The following is an 18,147-nucleotide window of genomic DNA, read 5'->3' as shown; positions in this document are numbered from 1 at the left end:
GTCTCCCTCATGAACATCGATGCAACTCAACTTCACATGAAAAAAAAAAAAACAGTATAGCCAAAATAACCCTGTACAATAAATGGAAGCATCACCATTCCTGACTTCAAGTTCTACTGTAGAGTTATAGCAGTGGAAACAGCTTGGTATTGGCACAAAAACAGACAGGTAGACCAATGGAATAAAACTGAAGTCCCTACTATTAAACCACACACCTAAGAATACCTGATTTTTAGCAAAGAAGCTAAAATTATACAATGGGAAAAAGAAAGCATCTTCAAAAAATGGTGCTAGCATAACTGGATGCTGGAATGTAGAAGATTGCAAATAGATCCATATCTATCCCATGCACAAAACTTAAGTACAAATGGATCAAAGACCTCAACATAAATTCAGCCACACTGAACCTCTTAGAAGAGAAAGTGGGAAGTACCTTTGAAATAACTAGTACAGGAGACCACTTTCTGAACATAACACCAGTAGTACAGACACTGAGATTGACAATTAGTAAATGGGACCTCCTAAAACTGAGAAGCTTCTGTAAGGCAAAGGACACAGTCAGCAAGACAAAACGAATGGGAAAATATCTTCACAGAATGGGAAAATATCTTCACCAACCCAACATCTGACAGAGGGCTGATATCGAAAATATACAATGAACTCAAGAAGCTAGTCACCAAAACACCAAATAATCCAATTAAGAAATGGAATACAAGCCAGGCGGTCATGGAGCACACCTTTAATCCCAGGACTTGGGAGGCAGAGGCAGGTGGATCTTTGTGAGTTTGAGACCAGCCTGGTCTACAACAGCTAGTTTCAGGACAGCCTCCAAAGCCACAGAGAAACCCTGTTTCAAAAAGAGAGAGAGAGAGAGAGAGAGAGAGAGAGAGAGAGAGAGAGAGAGAGAAAGAAAGAAAGAAAGAAAGAAAGAAAGAAAGAAAGAAAGAAAGAAAGAAAGAAAGGGGATACAAATCTAAATAGAGAATTCTCAATAGAGGGATCTCAAATGGCCAAAGGAACATAAGAAACTGTTCAACATCCTTAGCCATCAGGGGAATGCAAACTAAAGCAACTCTGAGATACCATCTTACACCTGTCAGAATGGCTAAAATCAAAAACACCAATGACAATCAATGCTGGAGAGGATGTGGAGAAAAAGAAACACTCCTCCATTGCTGGTGGGAGTGCAAACTTGTAAGACCACTTTGGAAATCAGTATGGTGGTTTCTCAGGAAAATGGTAATCAGTCTACCTCAAGATCCAGCAATTCCTCTCTTGGGAATATACCCAAAGAATGCACATTCATACAATAAGGACATATATTCAACTATGTTCATAGCAGCATTATTTGTAATAGCCAGAACCTGGAAGCAACCTAGATGCCCCTCATCTGAAGAATGAATAAAGAAAATGTGATACATTTACACAATGGAGTACTATTCATCGGAGGAAAAAAAACTATGAAATTTGCAGGCAAATGGATGGAACTAGAAGAAATCATCCTCACACATACACACACAGAGAGAGAGAGAGAGAGAGAGAGAGAGAGAGAGAGAGAGAGAGAGAAGAAACTAGACATCAAGATGCTAAATAATTGAATTAAAAGTGGGGTACAGATCTAAACAGAATTCTCAACAGAGGAACCTCAAATGGCAGAAAGACAATTAAGGAATTGTCCACCATCCTTAATAATCTGGGAAATGCAAATAAAAATGACTCTTGAGATACCATTTTACACCTGTCAGAATAACTAAAATCAAAAAGTCAGATGACAACTTACGCTGGAGAGGATTGGAGTCAGGGTAACACTCCTCCAAGGCTGGTGGGAATGTAAACTTGCACAACCACTTTGGAAATCAGTATGGCAGTTTCTCAGAAAATTGGGAATCCATCTACCTCAAGACACAGCAATACCACTCTTGGGCACGTACCCAAAGAATGCTCAATCATAACACATAGATACTTGCTCAACTATGTTCATAGTTGTATTATTTGTAATAGCCAGAACCTACAAACAACCTAGATACCCCTCAACAGAAAAAAAAATGGATAAAGAAAATGTGGTACATTTACACAATGGAGTATTACTCTGGAAAAAAAATGACATATTGTAATTTGCAGGCAAATAGATGGAACTAGAAAAAAATCATCCTGAGTGAGGTAACCCAGACCCAAAAAGAAAAACATGGTATGTACTCAGTCATTAGTGGTTACTAGATGTAAAGCAAAGGATAACTAGACTAGAATCCACAGCTCCAGAGAAGCTAGGTAAAGAGGAGGATCCTAAAAGGAACATGGATCACCCTGGGAAATGGGAAATAGATGAGATCTCCTGGGTAAACTGGGGGCAAGGTGGTAGAGAGGAGGGGATGGGGAATGGAAACATGAGGAAATAGGAAGGGTGAATTGGGGGAGGAATGGAGGGGGGAGAGCAATGAAAGAAATATCTTCATAGAAAAAGACATTATGGAGCTAGAGGAAAACCTGGTGCTAGGGAAATTCCCAGAAACGCACATGGATGAGCCCTGATAATACTCCTAGCATTAGTGGAGTGGATGCCTGAACCAGCCTTCCCCTGTAATCAGATTGGTGACTACCGTAACTGTCATCATAGAATCCTCATCCAGTAACTGATGGAAGATGTACACATCTACAGCCAAGTACCAGTCTGAGCTCCTGGAGTCCATTCGAAGACAGGGAGGAGGGATTATATAAACAAGGGGAGGTCAAGATCATGATGGAGAAACTCAAGAGAGACAGCTGACCTGAAGTCATAGGAGCTCATGGACTCTAAAGCAACAGTTGGGGAGCCTGCATGGGACCTAACTAGGACCTCTGCATATGGATGACAGTTTTATAACTTGGTCTGTTTGAGGGGCCCCTGGCAGTGGGACCAGGATCTATTCCTGGTGCATGAGCTGGCTTTTTGGAACCCATTCCCTATGGTGGATGCCTTGCCCAGCCTTGATAGGGGGAGTGGGGGGGGTTGGTTTGTGCTGCTTCAACCTAAGGTGCCAGACTTTGTTGACTCCCCATAGGAGGCACTAGCCTTTCTGAGGAGTGGGTGGGGGTGAGTTGGAGGGGAGGAAGGGGGAACTGTGGTTGTACTATAAAATGAATAAAAGTGAATATATATGAATATATGAATATATATATTCATATATATTCATCAGTTCATCTTCCACTCCTCCTTAGTCCCTTACTCTAGTCCTAACTTCTGGTTATATAGATTGTAGCACACTTATCAAAAGATTAAAAGCTAATATTCACATAATAAGAAAATAACACAATAATTGCCTTTTGGGTTCTGGGTTACCTCCCTCAGGGTAAGTATTTCTAGCTGCATCAGTTTACTTGCAAATTTCATTTTTAAACAACTGAATAATATTCCAATGTTGTGTAAATATACCACATTTTCATCATTTTTTCATCTGTTGATGGACATCAAGACTGTTTCCAATTTCTGGCTGCTGTGAATAGAGCATCTGTGAAAATGGATGAGGAAGTTTACCTGTAGCAGGATGCAGAGTCCTTTGGGTATATGCCCAAGAGTAATGTAGCTGGATTTTGAGGTAGATCTATTCCATTTCCCAATGAATTCATACACTGATTTCCATAGTGGCTGTACAAGTTTTCACATCCACCAGCAATGGATAAGTGCTCCCCTTTCCCCACATCTTTGTCACATGAGCTGTCATTTGTTTTATTGATTTTGACCATTCTGACTGGTGTAATATGAATTCCTAAAGTAGTTTTGATTTGCATTTCCCTGATGACTAAGTGTAGTGATATATTATTTATGATTTATTAAAGTTTGACTGAGGATTCAGAAAAAGCAAAGCCAGCCTCAAGCCAGAGAGATCAGGTAGTAGTGATACATAGGTTTAATCCCATAAGCCATGGAGCTAGGAGGTGGTGGTACACACATTTAATTCTAGGACTCAGGATTAAGAGGTAGACAGATCTCAGTGAGTCCATGGACACCCAGATCTACACAAGATTGAATCAGTCTGAAAGAGAATTATAGCTCACACCTTTAATCCCAGCACTAGAGGAGTTAAAAGACATGAGCAAATAGTATGGGACATTCATTCTCAAGCCACACTGAAGTATGAGGCATTCATTCTCCAGCCATGCTGAGGAGAGGTTACAGTCTGAAGTTTGGTGAGAGCTCGTAGAGGCAGCAGGATCAGTCCATTCAGCCTGAGCATGAGCTAAGAGCTAGTGGCCCACTGCTTTGCTTCCCTGATCTTCAGCTTGAACCTCAATATCTGTCTCTGGGTCTTTTATTTGTCATGTTACAATTAAGGATATGGAACATCTTAAAAAGTGTTCCTTGTAATTTGTGTTTCATCTTTTGAGAACTCTGTTTAGTTCTGTACTCCATTTTTAATTAGATTATCTGTCATTATCTTGACCACTCCCTTGCTCATATAACCCCTCCTCCCTCTCTTCAACTGGACTCCTGAAGCTTGCTTGGCCCAGAGATTAGCTATGGATCTCTGCATCTGCTTCCATCAGTTACTGGATGGAGGTTCTACAATGACAATTTGGGTAGTCACCAATCTGATTACAGAGGAAAGTCAGTTCGGCCACCCTTTCCACTATTGCCAGGAGTCTTAGCTGGAGTCATCCCTGTGGATTCTTGGGAGTTCCCTGGCACCACGTTTCTTTATAACCCCATAACGGCCCCTCTATTGGATGTGTAATTGACAAAGATATTTTCCCATTCTGTAGCCTGATGCTTTGTCTAAGTAACAGTGTCCTTTGCCATACAGAAGCTTTTCTGTTTCATGAGGTCCTATTTATTAATTGTTGCTCTGTGCCCATGTTATCAGGGTCCTGTCCAGAAGGTCTTTTCCTGTGATGATGAGTGCAAGAATTTCTTCTCTCTTTCATTTTCTCTTCTATCAGATTCAGAGAGGGTATCTGGTCTCCTGTTGAGGTCTTTGATCCATTTGGAGCTCAGTTTTGAACAGGGTTTTAAATTTGGATCTATTTGCATTCTTTTACATGAAGAAATGCTAGCCAATTGTTGAAGAGGCTATCTTTTTTTCCAGAGTGTATTTTTGCCTTATTTGTCATTAGTCAGGTGTCCATAGATCAATCTGTGGACTTATTTCTGGGTATTCAGTCCAATTCAGTAGATCAACATATCCATTCTTATGCCAATACCATGATGAATTATTACCATAGCTCTGTAGTACAAGCTGGGATGGAGGATGGTGATACCTCCAGAAGTTCCTTCATTATCCGGGATTGTTTTAGCTGTTCTTGGATTTTGTGTTTCCATATGAAACTGAAATTTCTTTCCTCTCAATTTCTGTGAAGAATTGTGTTGGAATATTGATACGGATCTTGGAGTTTGAGGCCAATCTGGTCAAAGAGCAAGTTCAAGGGTAACCAAGCTTAGACTGTGAAGGTAGCCATCAAAAACAGAAAGCTGGTGAAGATGTAATTGAATGAGGGGGCCATGTTCCAGCCCCAGCAAACAGCAGAATTTGGCACCTTGGCCATGTGGTTCTGGCTTTAGAGTCAAGGACAGAAGACATGGGTTATGGAATTTGCCTCCACACCTAAGGAAAGTTGCAGAGGCCAGGCATGTGTCAGTGGTATCTCTGAATGAAGGCCTAAAGAGGCCATTGCATGAAGCTGTGAAGTTGAAGCCAAACATGTTGGAGATGCCAAAGCCATGAGAGACCTGCCGAGGAAAGCTAACTAACAGGGAGTGGAACCAGTCCTGAGAGAAGTGTGTTGCAGCCAACAAAGCTGAACTGAACTGGAGATCTGAAGATCACTTTGACATCAGACATGGAAATGCAGAGTTTGGAGTTTGCCCAGCTGGTTTTTGTTCTCCACTATGCTCCCTTCCCTATGTTTTGGAATGGTAATGTATATCCTGTGCCATTTATGTTGGAAGTATATGATCAATTTTTTTTTTTATTTTTGACTTTACAGGGGATTGCAGTTTAAAAGATTGCATGAATCTCAAGAGAGACTTTGAACTTAGGACCATTAATCATTGTTGAGACAGTGGTAGACTATGGGGACTTCTGAAGTTGGATGAAATGCATTTTTTTTTGCATTATGATATAGCTACCAGCCTTTAGGGGACAGAAAGTGGAATGTGGTGGTTTGAAAGAAATGAAGTCATATAATTTTCAAGTGAATGAATGGACCTAAAAATATATTAATTAGGTAATCCAGACCCAAAAAGGCAAACACAGCATGTTCTTGTTCATCTGTAGTTCCTAACTACAAATCCTCAGACGTGAGTATACAACATGGAGTAACCACAGAAACCAGGAAGATATAGAGGGATCATACATGGGTGGTGGGAGAGGTTTGATATGAGAATGGCAGGATGTAGCTGATATGAAAAAGAAAATAGAAAAAGGGGGGTAATCTCCAATTAGGTAGGAGGGCATGTCAATAAAGATAGAGGAAAAACAATGACAAAATAAGACAAGGTTGTTTGCTAAAGCTTCGTGGAATCAGATTATTTTATATTTACCTAAATTTATACACAATACATCTAAGTATGACTCTCTCTCTCTCTCTCTGTGTGTGTGTGTGTGTGTGTGTGTGTGTGTGTGTGTGTGTAAACTAAGCCAGTTGGGCTGACAGTGCTTCCCACAGAACCATAGACCAAAAAAGTCTCAGTCCCAGGCACAAGAAACCTGCTTCCAAATGGTTGCTCAGAATAATTCTAGTGACTCCAAAAGCAACAGTAACTGTTTATGCAGCCCCTGGTTGCCTCTCAGGGGTTGAGGGTGGGTCCCTACTGCTGCAGACACTGAGCACTAAGAATACAGGACTCTGAAGGTTCAAGCTGGATCTGATTTGAAAGCCTCTTTCCTGAGGTCTAGCTATGATTTGTATGCATAGTATGCATGATACTATGCAATTCCAGAAACTATACTATTCCAGAAAATACATGTAATCTGCTAAGGGAGGGGAAAAATTAAAATTAAACAGTCTCACTCATCTGCAACACCTATGGACCATGACAATAACTCATATGGCAAGATATCCATAAAGAAGCAAAAAGTGGCACTCACATGGCGGTGGCAACCAACAGCTGTCTACTTGGACTTAAGGTCCACTCAGCTGGAGAGAAGTCATACCTGGTACTGGAAACCTAGCCAACTTCCCCAGGCTAGTGAGGTCATGGATCTTAGATGAGCATCCATCACCTCCACTTTGCAAGGCCAGCATAATTCCTACTACATTCTAAACCTTATCCTTATTCTCACAGGTTAAGTGTACCTAGCACCTCTCACCAAAGAAGCCTCTCTGTCTTAGTTAGGGTTTCTATTCTGTGAAGAGACACCATGACCATAGCAACTCTTATAAAAGGAAAAAATTGACTGGAGCTGGCTTACAGTTCAGAGGTTTAGTTCATTATTTTCATGGAGGGAAGCACAGCAGCATTCAGGCAGACATGGTGCTGGAGAGTAGCTGAGAGTTCTACATCTTGATCTGCAGACAAAAGTGGGTGCCACACTGGTCCTAGCTTGAGCATCTGAGACATCAAAGCCCAACCCCACAGTGACACACTCCCGCCAACAAGGCCACATCTAATATTGCAACTCCCTATGGCCAAGCATTCAAACACATGAGTCTATGGGGGTTATTTCTATTCAAACCACCACATTCTACTCCCTGGCCCCCACACCATAAGATCATAATGCAGAAATGCATTGTAGCAATACCATAATGTAGAAATGCATTCAGTCCAACTTCAAAAATCACCACAGTCGTTCACAGTATCAGCACCGTTTAAAAGTCCTAAGTTCAAAGTTTCTGATACTCTTAAGTATAACCCCATGTAAAACAAAAAATGAAAAGGCAGATAACATATTTACCACAAAAATAGCACAAGATAGGGCTGGAGAGATGGCTCAGAGGTTAAGAGCACCGACTGCTCTTCCAGAGGTCCCGAGTTCAATTCCCAGCAACCACATGGTGGCTCACAACCATCTGTTATGAGATCTGGTGCCCTCTTCTGGTGTGCAGATACACATGGAAGCAGAATGTTATATACATAATAAATAAAATCTTTAAAAAAAATAGCACAGGATATATATTACTCTTCAAAATGGGAGGAAGGGAGGATAGTGAGGAAATACGAAACAAAAACAACATTTAAAACTAGCAGGGAAAACTCCAAACTCTGCATCTCCATGTCTGATGTCAAAGTGCTCTTCAGATCCCCAACTCCTTTCAGGCTTGTTGCCTGCACCACCCTTCTTTATCCTATACTGTTTCCACTCCTTGTTAGCATCTCTCCTCGGTAGGTAGCCCATGGCTCTGGCATCCCCAGCATTTTTGGCTCTCCAAGGCAATCCAGGCTTCAACTTCATGGCTTCACACTGCTCCCCATTTCAGCAGCCATAACAGCCTAACACGTGCTTGCCTGACCTTACCTTAGTCACTAGGTGGTCAGATGCCTGACTCGTGGCAAGGAACCAATCAGAAGTTAGCTGGTGGTGCTATGCTTTATGGCTCTGGGTGTGCTTTACAGACAAGTGCACAGCAATGACGTGCAGAGCATAGCAACCACCCTGGGAGGGCCTATGGGCTATAACAACTGGTTGGCCAATCAACACAGGGCAAGTCCTCCAAGCCTGGAGGCACACCAATCCTGAGCCTGTGCGTACCCCTAGATATTCCCCTTACGCTGCCCTATAAGATCTCAGTCCTGTGAGCATCTTTTGCCCGCCATCCGCCATGGTGGATGGATGAAAGGCCCGAGCTAATGGGGTTAAGTTGTTAAACAACTACCATAAAGCCTCGTGATGTTTGCATCAAGCGTTCGCCTATGCCTGGTGATTGGGATCACTGAGGTCCTGGGTAGAGATCCTGGGGGCCTGAGCCTTGGGGGTGGGGGTCTTTCAACACAATGGCCTTTCTAGGCCTCCATGGCAGGGCACCCCTGACACAACCTGGCCTCAGTGGCTTTCCTTAGTCACATAGAGGAATTCCATAACCCCTTTCTTCTATCCTTGACTCTAAAGCAAGAACCATGTGGCCAAAGCTGCCAAGTTTTGCTATTTGCTGTGATTGGAACATGACCTCTCTCCAAATACATTTTCATCAGCTTTCTTGTTTTGATGGTTACCTTAGCTGCCTACTTTTGGCTGTCCTTGAACTTGCTCTGTAGTCCAGGCTGGCCTCAAACTCAGAGATCCATCTGCCTCTGCCTTTTGATCACTGGGATTAAAGGCATGCACCACCACACCCAGCTCTGAGGTTTTCTTTAATTCCTTTTCACAAGTAGAAAGTTTGGCTGGGTGGGATCTTGCCCTGAGGTCATCACCCCCTTTATTCCATTTAACACCAGGCTTTTCTTTTATCTGTACATTTTGTGTTTTTCTTAACTCAGCTTGCTCCTTTTCATTATAAATCTGCATAAGAGTAACCATCACGTGACAAGAGTCAATATGAGTCTGTTTTGAGATTTCCTCAGCCAATGGAAGTAATCCAAAACTCTGCACTTTAGACTCAGGCCGACTTTTCGAGTGAGGGCAAATGCAGCCACATTCTTCACCAAAAAAATCTCAAAACCAGTCTCTATGCTACATATTAATATCCTTCTCCTCTGAAACCTGTTGATCCAGGCCCCCACAGTTCAAATCACCCTCAGCACCACTGTCTTCCAGGGCAATTAAGCAGTACTTAAAGCATTCCACTGCTTTTCTAACCCAAAGTCCCCAAATCCAAATTCCTCCAAACAAAAACATGGTCAGTCCTATTACAGCCATACCCCAGTCCCTGGCACCAACTTCTGTCTTAGTTACGGTTTCTGTTGCTGTGTAGAGATACCAAGACTATAGCAACTCTTAAAAATAAAAACATTTAATTGGGACTGGCTTATATTTCAGAGGTTTAGTCCATCATTGTTGTGGCAGGAAAGCATGATGGAAGACATGGTACTGGAAAAGAAGCTGAAAGGTCTACATTTTATCCATAAGCAGCAGAAGTAAATGCCACACTAGGCCTAGCTTAAGCATCTGAGACTTCAGAGCCCACCCCCATAAGTGGCACACTTCCCCCAACAAGACCACACCTACTCTAACAAAGCTACACTTCCTAACAGTGCCATTATCTATGGTCAAGCATCCAAACACATTAGTCTATGGGGTGCATTCCTATTCAAACTATCACACTGTCTTTATAGCAAATGGAGATCATCACAGAAAATCTCAACTGAACACAATGGTGAGATCAACATGTCATGGAAAGCATAACCCCAACTAATACATCAACATCACAGCTCCTGTATCTATGGCTTGGGGAGTGTTGTAGAAAAGGGGGTGGAGACACTATAAGAACTAGAACATCAGGAAGTCTGCTGTGCAACAGTCTCCACCAAAAATGAATGCTGACAGATAAAAATTTTGAAGGTTCCCACCCCTAGGACAAGACAACCAATGACTGTTGAGAGGAGAATTAGCCTCTCCCAGGGAGTGCTCCCTTATTGGTTGCTCAATGCCCTGAAACTACATACATACAAACAACAGAAAGAGATTAAGCAGGTTGTATTTATATATTTTTGAGAAACACATACATAGATATATGTAACAATAATAAAGAAAAAGAGGCTATCAACTTGGAAAGAACATGGTAGGGACTCAAGGAAGGGTTGCTGGGAGGGGCTCTGGGATGAAAGGGAGAGAGGAAAGTGGTGTAATTCTACTTTGTTTATTAACAAATGAGACCTTACAAAATTGAAAAGTGTCTGTATAACAAAGTCAACTTAACTGAGTGAAGAGCCTTCATCAGCATCCTACACTACAGAAGGCTAACATCTAGAATATACAAAAAAAGCCCAATAAAAATTGGTTATGAAACTGAACAGAGATTTCTCAAAATAAGTAATATGTGGCCTTTGTTGGCTCCCCAAGGAAGGTCTTACCCACTCTGAGAAGTGGATAGGGGACAGGAAGGGGAAGGCAGTGGGGTGAGAGAAGGGGAAGGCGGGGGGAACTTGGGTTGGTATGTAAAATGAAAAATGAATTTTTTACATAAAATAGTAATACCTGGCTTCAGCAGCTTTACTTAACCATGCAGGAGGATTCCACAAACTCTTTATTCCCACATCCTTTTTAACCAGGCAGCTGACACTGCCAAGTTCTTTGCCTGCTTTGAGGGAGCCTGGCCCCTGCTGGAATGACATCTGCATCAGCTTCCCTGGTTTCCTTGGGAAGAGAGCAGGGTTATCTGGGTGGAGTCTTGCCCCCAGGCATCACTCCCTTCATTCTATCTCCCTTTATTCCCTTTCTCCTCATGGCTTTCAGCATAAGCGGGGACTCCAACATTAAATTTCCTGGTGCTCCTTTTCTCTTCAAACTGTACATTTTCTATTTCTCTTGTCTAGCTTGCTCCTTTTCATTTTAGATCTGTGTAAGGGTGATCACTAAAATCCACTTGACAGAGTCAATATTAGGCTCTCTTGAAAACTCCTCTGCCAAAGGAATTAGTTCAAAATGCTTCACTTTAGCTTCAAACAGACTCTTGGGACAATGGCAAAAAGCAGCCACATTCTTTGCCAAAATATCACAGAAATGGTCTCTAGCCCAGTTGCTAATATTGTTCCCGTCTGAAACCTCTTGGTTTGGGCCTCCGTAGTCCACATTATTCTTAGCACCACTGTCTTCCAACTCCCAAGATCCATTAAGTCCCAGTTACAGAGTTCAACAGAATTCAACTGCTTTTTTAGTCCAAAGTCTCCCACATTTCTCAAATTAAAAAAAAAAAAAAAACACCTGGTCAGACCTGCCACAGCATTTGCCAACTCTTAAAATTATGGCATATGCACACCTGCATTCACACACATGTACCACATCATAAACACCACCACATCCCCACAAAAATAACCATAAGTTAGAATTTTTTTATTTAACTAGAATATCAATCCCATGTCAAATCTGAACCAACACACACAAGCACACACATGCACCCACACACTCACGTGCACCCATACACACAAACGCACATACACACATATCACACATATGTGCTAAATAAATTAATAGCAAATGGAATATATTAGCCAGGACTCTAGAGGAATAGAACCAATAGATTGAATATGTATTATAAAAGGGGACTTATTAGGTTGGCTTATATGCTTGGGGATTTGAAGTACAATAATGGTTATCTGCATGCCTGAGAGGCTGAGAATCAAATAGGTACCCAGATGTCTCAGCAGTCCCAATCTTGTGCTGAAGGCCTAAAAGATTCCAGAAAAGTCACTGGCCTTTTGCTCATGTTAGAAATCTGAAGAATTTGGGCTCTGGTATCAGCAAAAGATACCATCACCACCACCACCACCACCACCAGCAGCAGCAGCAGCAGCAGCAGCAGTGCAGAAAGCATGAAGGCAGCCAGGCAAGAGCACAGTCTTCTCCTGGACTCTCCCCATATCTGAAGAGCACTCCAGAAGGTGCCACACATTGTGAGAGGCCCTCTCCCATCACTTAATCCTTCCTGGGAATGTCCTCATAGACCAAACAAAAGGCTTAGTTGACTACAGAGGCAACCAAGGTGACAGTCAAGATCAACCATCACATAGGTCCCCCTTTGTTGCCTAGGCTCACCCTGCTCAGACCTGCCCCAGTCTCCAGACATCTATAGGAAAACACCACTCAAATAGATCTATTGGCATTTTCCTGTCTAGTAAGCATCTTTGCATATAAATATTGACAATCTGTATGTTTTTCTTATATAATCTGTTCAAGTCATTTGTTTTTGAATTGGACATTTTTTTTTTTGGTTTTTTTGGCTTTTTGAGACAGGTTTTCTCTCTGTAGCTTTGGAGCCAATCCTGGCACTCACTCTGGAGACCAGGCTGGCCTTGAACTCACATAGATCCGCCTGCCTCTGCCTCCCGAGTACTGGGAAAATTGGACAATTTTTGTTGAGTTGCAGTGATTCTTTCAATATTGATTTTAGATATTAATCTCTTATCAGTTCCATGCTTTACACGTATTTTCTTCCGTTCTGCAGGTTGTCTTCATACTCTCTGAATAGCATCCTTTGATAGGCTTCAATTTTTGTATGGTTCTTGATTTAAGGATGGTCATAGTCCACCCACCAAAGTCCTCTGCTCTAGGTTTTTAGATTTAAAATAAAGTGATTCTGACCAGTTTACTTTTTCATTTTTCAATTCACAATTAATCATAAGTTTATAAAATACATTAGATATTTGTTACTTTGTATTTAAAGGACTGAAATTTTTCAATCTGAATTATACCTTTTATTTTAATACTATGAATCTACAATTACAACAGTTCATTCACATCCTGACAAGATGATGTTTGCATGCAACAAAACAACAATTACGAGGCCAGGGACCCACTTTTGATTGTAGGATTGCCATCTGACTCAGATACCCTGTTGAGGGCACAATAAATATATGACAGAAAGGTCATGCTTTAAAAATAAGATCTCTGGTCCTGCCTGCTACATGATTGCTTGTGTTGAGAGACAACAGAACAAGGAGGCTAAAAGCATGATCTAAAGAAGACTGTTCAAATCTGGTCTCTGCCACTTCCTAGTTATGGAGCCTGGACAAGTTTGCCTAACATCTCCTCCTATGTAAAATGATGATCAACATAGCTTGCATATGCAAAATTTTGCATAAAGTTGTAGGAATTGGTAAAATTTCTAAAGTGCTAGGAACATTAGTTGAGACAAAATAGAAACTACCAAATTCTAGGTAAATTTCATTAAGTTAGTGTGAAAGGAACCAGTCTGCTAAGTTTTTCATCAATGCATTTATTATTGATGCATAATTCATTAATATAGTCCACTATAATAAATAAATATTTGTGATCTGACAGCCATTTAGAATTATTTCATTTTAGAATTACTATGGAATGGGTTTTTATTTATTTTCTGTTTGGGTTTTTAATTGTTATTGTGTGTTTTGTTTTGTCTTGTTTGAGATAGAATCAAGCTATGTATGTAGCTCAGCATAGCCTCAAAATGCTGATTCTCCTTAGCTTTAGTTTTCTCAAGAAATATATAAAATATAAAGCTGCAAGATGCTGCAAACACCTTGTCCTCAAAAGAACTTCAGAAAGGTTTTCAAGATGACCTCAGTACATTGTAATGTGTGCAACTAGAGAAGGACTGCTCTCTGCTCACCTGCAGCAAAGTGGCCTCTGGGGGACACACAGAGGTACACAAAGAGATACTGAAGTTGAGACCTAGGGCCCTTAAGCAGAGACCCCTGGGAAAACATGGATGGCATTAAAAAGGGCAATGTCTGGAGAGTATTCAGCTAGAAGGGACTATATTGTCAAAATTAGAAGTAAACATTTAGTATAACACATCTACTTGCTTATTTCCCCTAAAGTAATTTTTATAGATTTTTTAGGATTTTGTTTATTTATTATGTATACAGTCTTGTGTCTGCACACTAGCAGAGGGTACCATATCTCATTCAAGGTGGTTGTGAACCACCATGTGGTTTCCGGGAATTGAACTTAGGGCCTCTGGAAGAGCAGTCAGTGCTCTTAACCGCTGAGCCATCTCTCTAGCCCCTGAAGTAATTTTTCACTGTCACAATTATAAAAGTCAACTATATTCTAAGATGTTATGTCACTTATAATGCAAAGTCTTGTACGTTACTCAATCCAAAAGAATCACAAAAAGAACACAGCTATCAGAATTCAGCAGTAGTAGTAGTAAGTAAATCAAGATACTGTTACAAGCAAGAATTATCTATTTTCTCCTTTTAAGTTTATTCTTGTTAGCTTTTGTACCCTCTGAATTTTGATTATTAGCACTTCAATATTAACTCGGATATGAGGAATTCCTGTGAGGAGAAGGATCGTGGAATGCTGGGAGTTTGAAGAGATTGAAGGAGCCACAGATAGCTAAATCAGACTTTATTTATTGGCACCCAGACCACCAAGCAGGCAGATGGCAGCAGGTACCCAGACATATACCAACACATATGGGCTTCACAAAAATGGCCATAAACATACACAGACCAGCACATGGACCACAGTGGAGCTAGGCACACACAGGACTACAGAGAGCCAGGCTGCTGAAGATGAAGTCACTTACCTCTGACCACAAGGCCATATTTATCACATAAAAGTGGCATTTTATAAGAAATAATTATACAAAATTACACCACTGCTGACTTCGGGGTTCCTCAGACATCCAGCATCAGACATTTTATTCTAACTCATAGTCCCCTTGATATCCAGGGTTAGCCATCTTGGCCAATGCCTGATATCCATTATCGGCACCCTGTTGTCTAAATATAAAGAAACCCATTTGGCTTTCCATACCCTCCAAGGACTGCCATGTCTGGTGTGTGATTGCTGGGTGTGAAGGGGTGAGAAGATGAGACAGAGACCACAGGTTCTCACTGGCTATCTAGCAACTATTCTAAATTTGTTTCCTAATTCCGCAAATACTTGCATAGTCTTTCCCATCTATTAGGAGCTTCCCTAGGAAACTAACAAATATCAATTTACTTAATCCTTGCTTCAGTTCTGTGAGGTAAACACCACAGTTCTTCTAACTACAAGCCTGAGTGAATGTGCATTTACATCAAGAGAAATACAAACTTCATAAATAGACTTGCTTTCCTCTCTAGCCGCTCCCTTGCCCCATGAGCAATACCTAAACATTGGCCTCTTATATTCAGTATCACCTTTTTGCTTGTGTTTCTGCCTTTACACAAAATATTCTCTCCGCCTAAACATGGCTGCCTGTGAAAACCTTTCTGAAGGAAATTCAAGAAAGCTAACCCTTGTACTTAGATGTATCTTTTTTTTTTTTTTTTTTTTTTTGATTTTTCGAGACAGGTTTTCTCTGTGGCTTTGGAGGCTGTCCTGGAACTAGGTCTTGAACTCACAGAGATCCACCTGCCTCTGCCTCCCAAGTGCTGGGATTAAAGGCATGCGCCACCACTTTTAAACAGTACCCCCTCATTCCCAAATCTACTTCAGCTCCCTTCAGATACACAGTAACTTTAAACAGACAGCAATACAGAACAGCAATGTATACACATTTCCATTAGTAAATAAACCACTTACGGACTCACTTGTGTGAACTCCTTTTAGGTTCACACAAGCTTTGTGATTGCTCATTACCCACTGTATTTTGTGGTGGCACACACCTTTAATCCCAGCACTTGGGAGGCAGAGGCAAGTGGATTTAAGTGAATTTCAGACTAGCCTGGTCTACAAAGTGAGTCCCAGGACAGCCAGGACTGCTACCAGAGAAACCCTATTTCAAAAAACCAAAACAAAAAAAAATGTTGAAAAAATGTATTTTTATAAAGAGAAGGATTTTGTTTGCTTGTTTTTGTTTGTTTAGAGGGGTTAGTCTTTTGTTTTGGTTTTTCAAAACAGGGTTTCTTTATGTAGCTTTGGAGTCTGTCTTGACACTCAATCCTTAAACGAGGGTAGCCTCAAGCTCACAGACATGTACACCTGCCTCTGCCTCTCAAGTTCTGGGATCAAAGGCATTTGAAAGACAATGTTTTTAAAGACAAAATAGTAACAGCAATCTCATGGTTCAGTTGGTGGCTCATGTTTGATCTGGTCAAGTGACACCCCCTCCCTGTCCCCTTTCACCGCTGCCTCTTTCTCTTCTCACACTCCTTCCCCTCTTCTCCCTCCCCCTTCTCCAGTTCCTCTTCCTCACTCTGACCCTCTCTTCTCTCCCTCTACCTACCTCCCTCTTTCCCAACCTCAATAGATCTGGGTCTTTGCCTACTTCCGATCTAGGAACATAACATTCCTTTCTCCCTAAACAAGACCAAAAGTACTGTGAAGTCTGTCTGGTATTTATTGTAAGGAAGCCTAAGATAGTCAAAAGATGGCAAGAGGGAGGGGGGAGATGGTTTGTTGAGTAAAGTGCTTGCTGAGCTAGTTTAAAGATGTCCAGCACCCACAAAAAGACGGGGCACGGTGGCAGGCGCCCGTGATCCCCAAGCTGTGAGGTTGCTAACAGCCAGTCTTGCAGAAATGGCAGAATTCAGATTCCTGTGTGAGAAAGACATACCTATACCAACCACAGGAGTGCCTGGCAGGAACTAGGACATACGCCTGCACGAGACTCATGGGTAAAATGGGTCTGATTAGTGTGGATTAACATCTATGTAAAGTGACTTCCGGGGAGTTCATACTGCTTTGAATCAACTTGACAACCTGCCTGATTTCAGAGAAAATGGAAATAAAGACACCAAGCCCTTTCATGCTCTTGGCCTCACCCACTAAGACTCCTAAGGGGATTGGAATGTACAGGAGGAACTTGGACATGTTCTCTGGTTCCCATAGCGCGCGCACGCGCGCGTACACACACACACACACACACACACACACACACACACACACACGCAAAACAACTCAGTAGGCAAGGGACCCACGAGGACAGTAGCCGAGGGGCAGAGGTACAGCAGATGGGAGCCAGGGACTGTGAGGGGAAAGGCCTAGGGGATAAAATATTAAAGGTGTGGGGTGGCAGGTCAGAGGGCATGGGAAATTAGGGACAGCGCAGGTTAGGCGTGCCAAAGTGACCACCAGAGCCAGCAGGGCATGAGCTGAGACAGGCGGGCAACGCATGGGGTGCAGGCTCACCTGCGTTCTGTAGCGTCTCGATGTTTTGGGGTCTGGTCGCCAGCTCCGCCACCATCTGCACGAATTGCGTTCGGGCTTTCTGGTACTGCTCGAACACTAAGGAGAGAGACCCGGTGGAGCCGTTCCGTGGCCGGCAGCCCCAAACCCTCCCGAATGCCCGCCTGCCCTGGCCATACCTTGAAGCACCTGCCGCTGGCTCATGGCGCAGCTGGTCCGCCAGGCGCAGCTGGTCCACAGATAACAGGACCTCCGCCACCTCCCAGTCTGCACTAGGATGCGTCCCTCTGTGTATCTGTCTCCAGGGCAACCGACCCAAACCGGATGCAACCGCCAGCGAAGGTCGTGACGTCACGGCCAGGGTGTCCGAGGCGAGCACACAGTGCAGACACCTCACGTTCCCTGCGTGTAGCACCTACCTAGAGGCGTGGGTTGTTGTTGTTGTTGTTGTTTAAGCTGTAGACTGTCAGGAGGATAGAGTCCTTTACACACCACCCCAGAGTGGCTGGTGTGGCGCCTACAGGTGCGAGCGCTGGAG

The 18,147-nt window shown here is 42.4% G+C and overlaps 1 protein-coding gene across 1 annotated transcript in view; it reads right to left on the bottom strand.

The window, feature by feature from the left end:
• Positions 1-17,813, bottom strand: part of LOC100758363 (sperm-associated antigen 6) — a 73,603-nt gene extending 55,790 nt beyond the window's left edge. The window contains exons 1-2 of the mRNA XM_027413228.2: positions 17,789-17,813; positions 17,613-17,708 (exon numbers count right to left, since the gene is read on the bottom strand). Of these exons, the coding sequence (XP_027269029.1) occupies positions 17,613-17,708; positions 17,789-17,813 (121 nt within the window). The remainder of the gene's footprint in view (positions 1-17,612; positions 17,709-17,788) is intronic.
• Between the last annotated feature and the right edge of the window lie 334 nt (positions 17,814-18,147).

The sequence above is a fragment of the Cricetulus griseus genome, chromosome 4 (genome assembly GCF_003668045.3).
Source record: "Cricetulus griseus strain 17A/GY chromosome 4, alternate assembly CriGri-PICRH-1.0, whole genome shotgun sequence".
NCBI lineage: Eukaryota > Metazoa > Chordata > Mammalia > Rodentia > Cricetidae > Cricetulus > Cricetulus griseus.
Note: the sequence above shows the minus strand (reverse complement) of the source record. Positions and strands in the feature narration are given on the sequence as shown.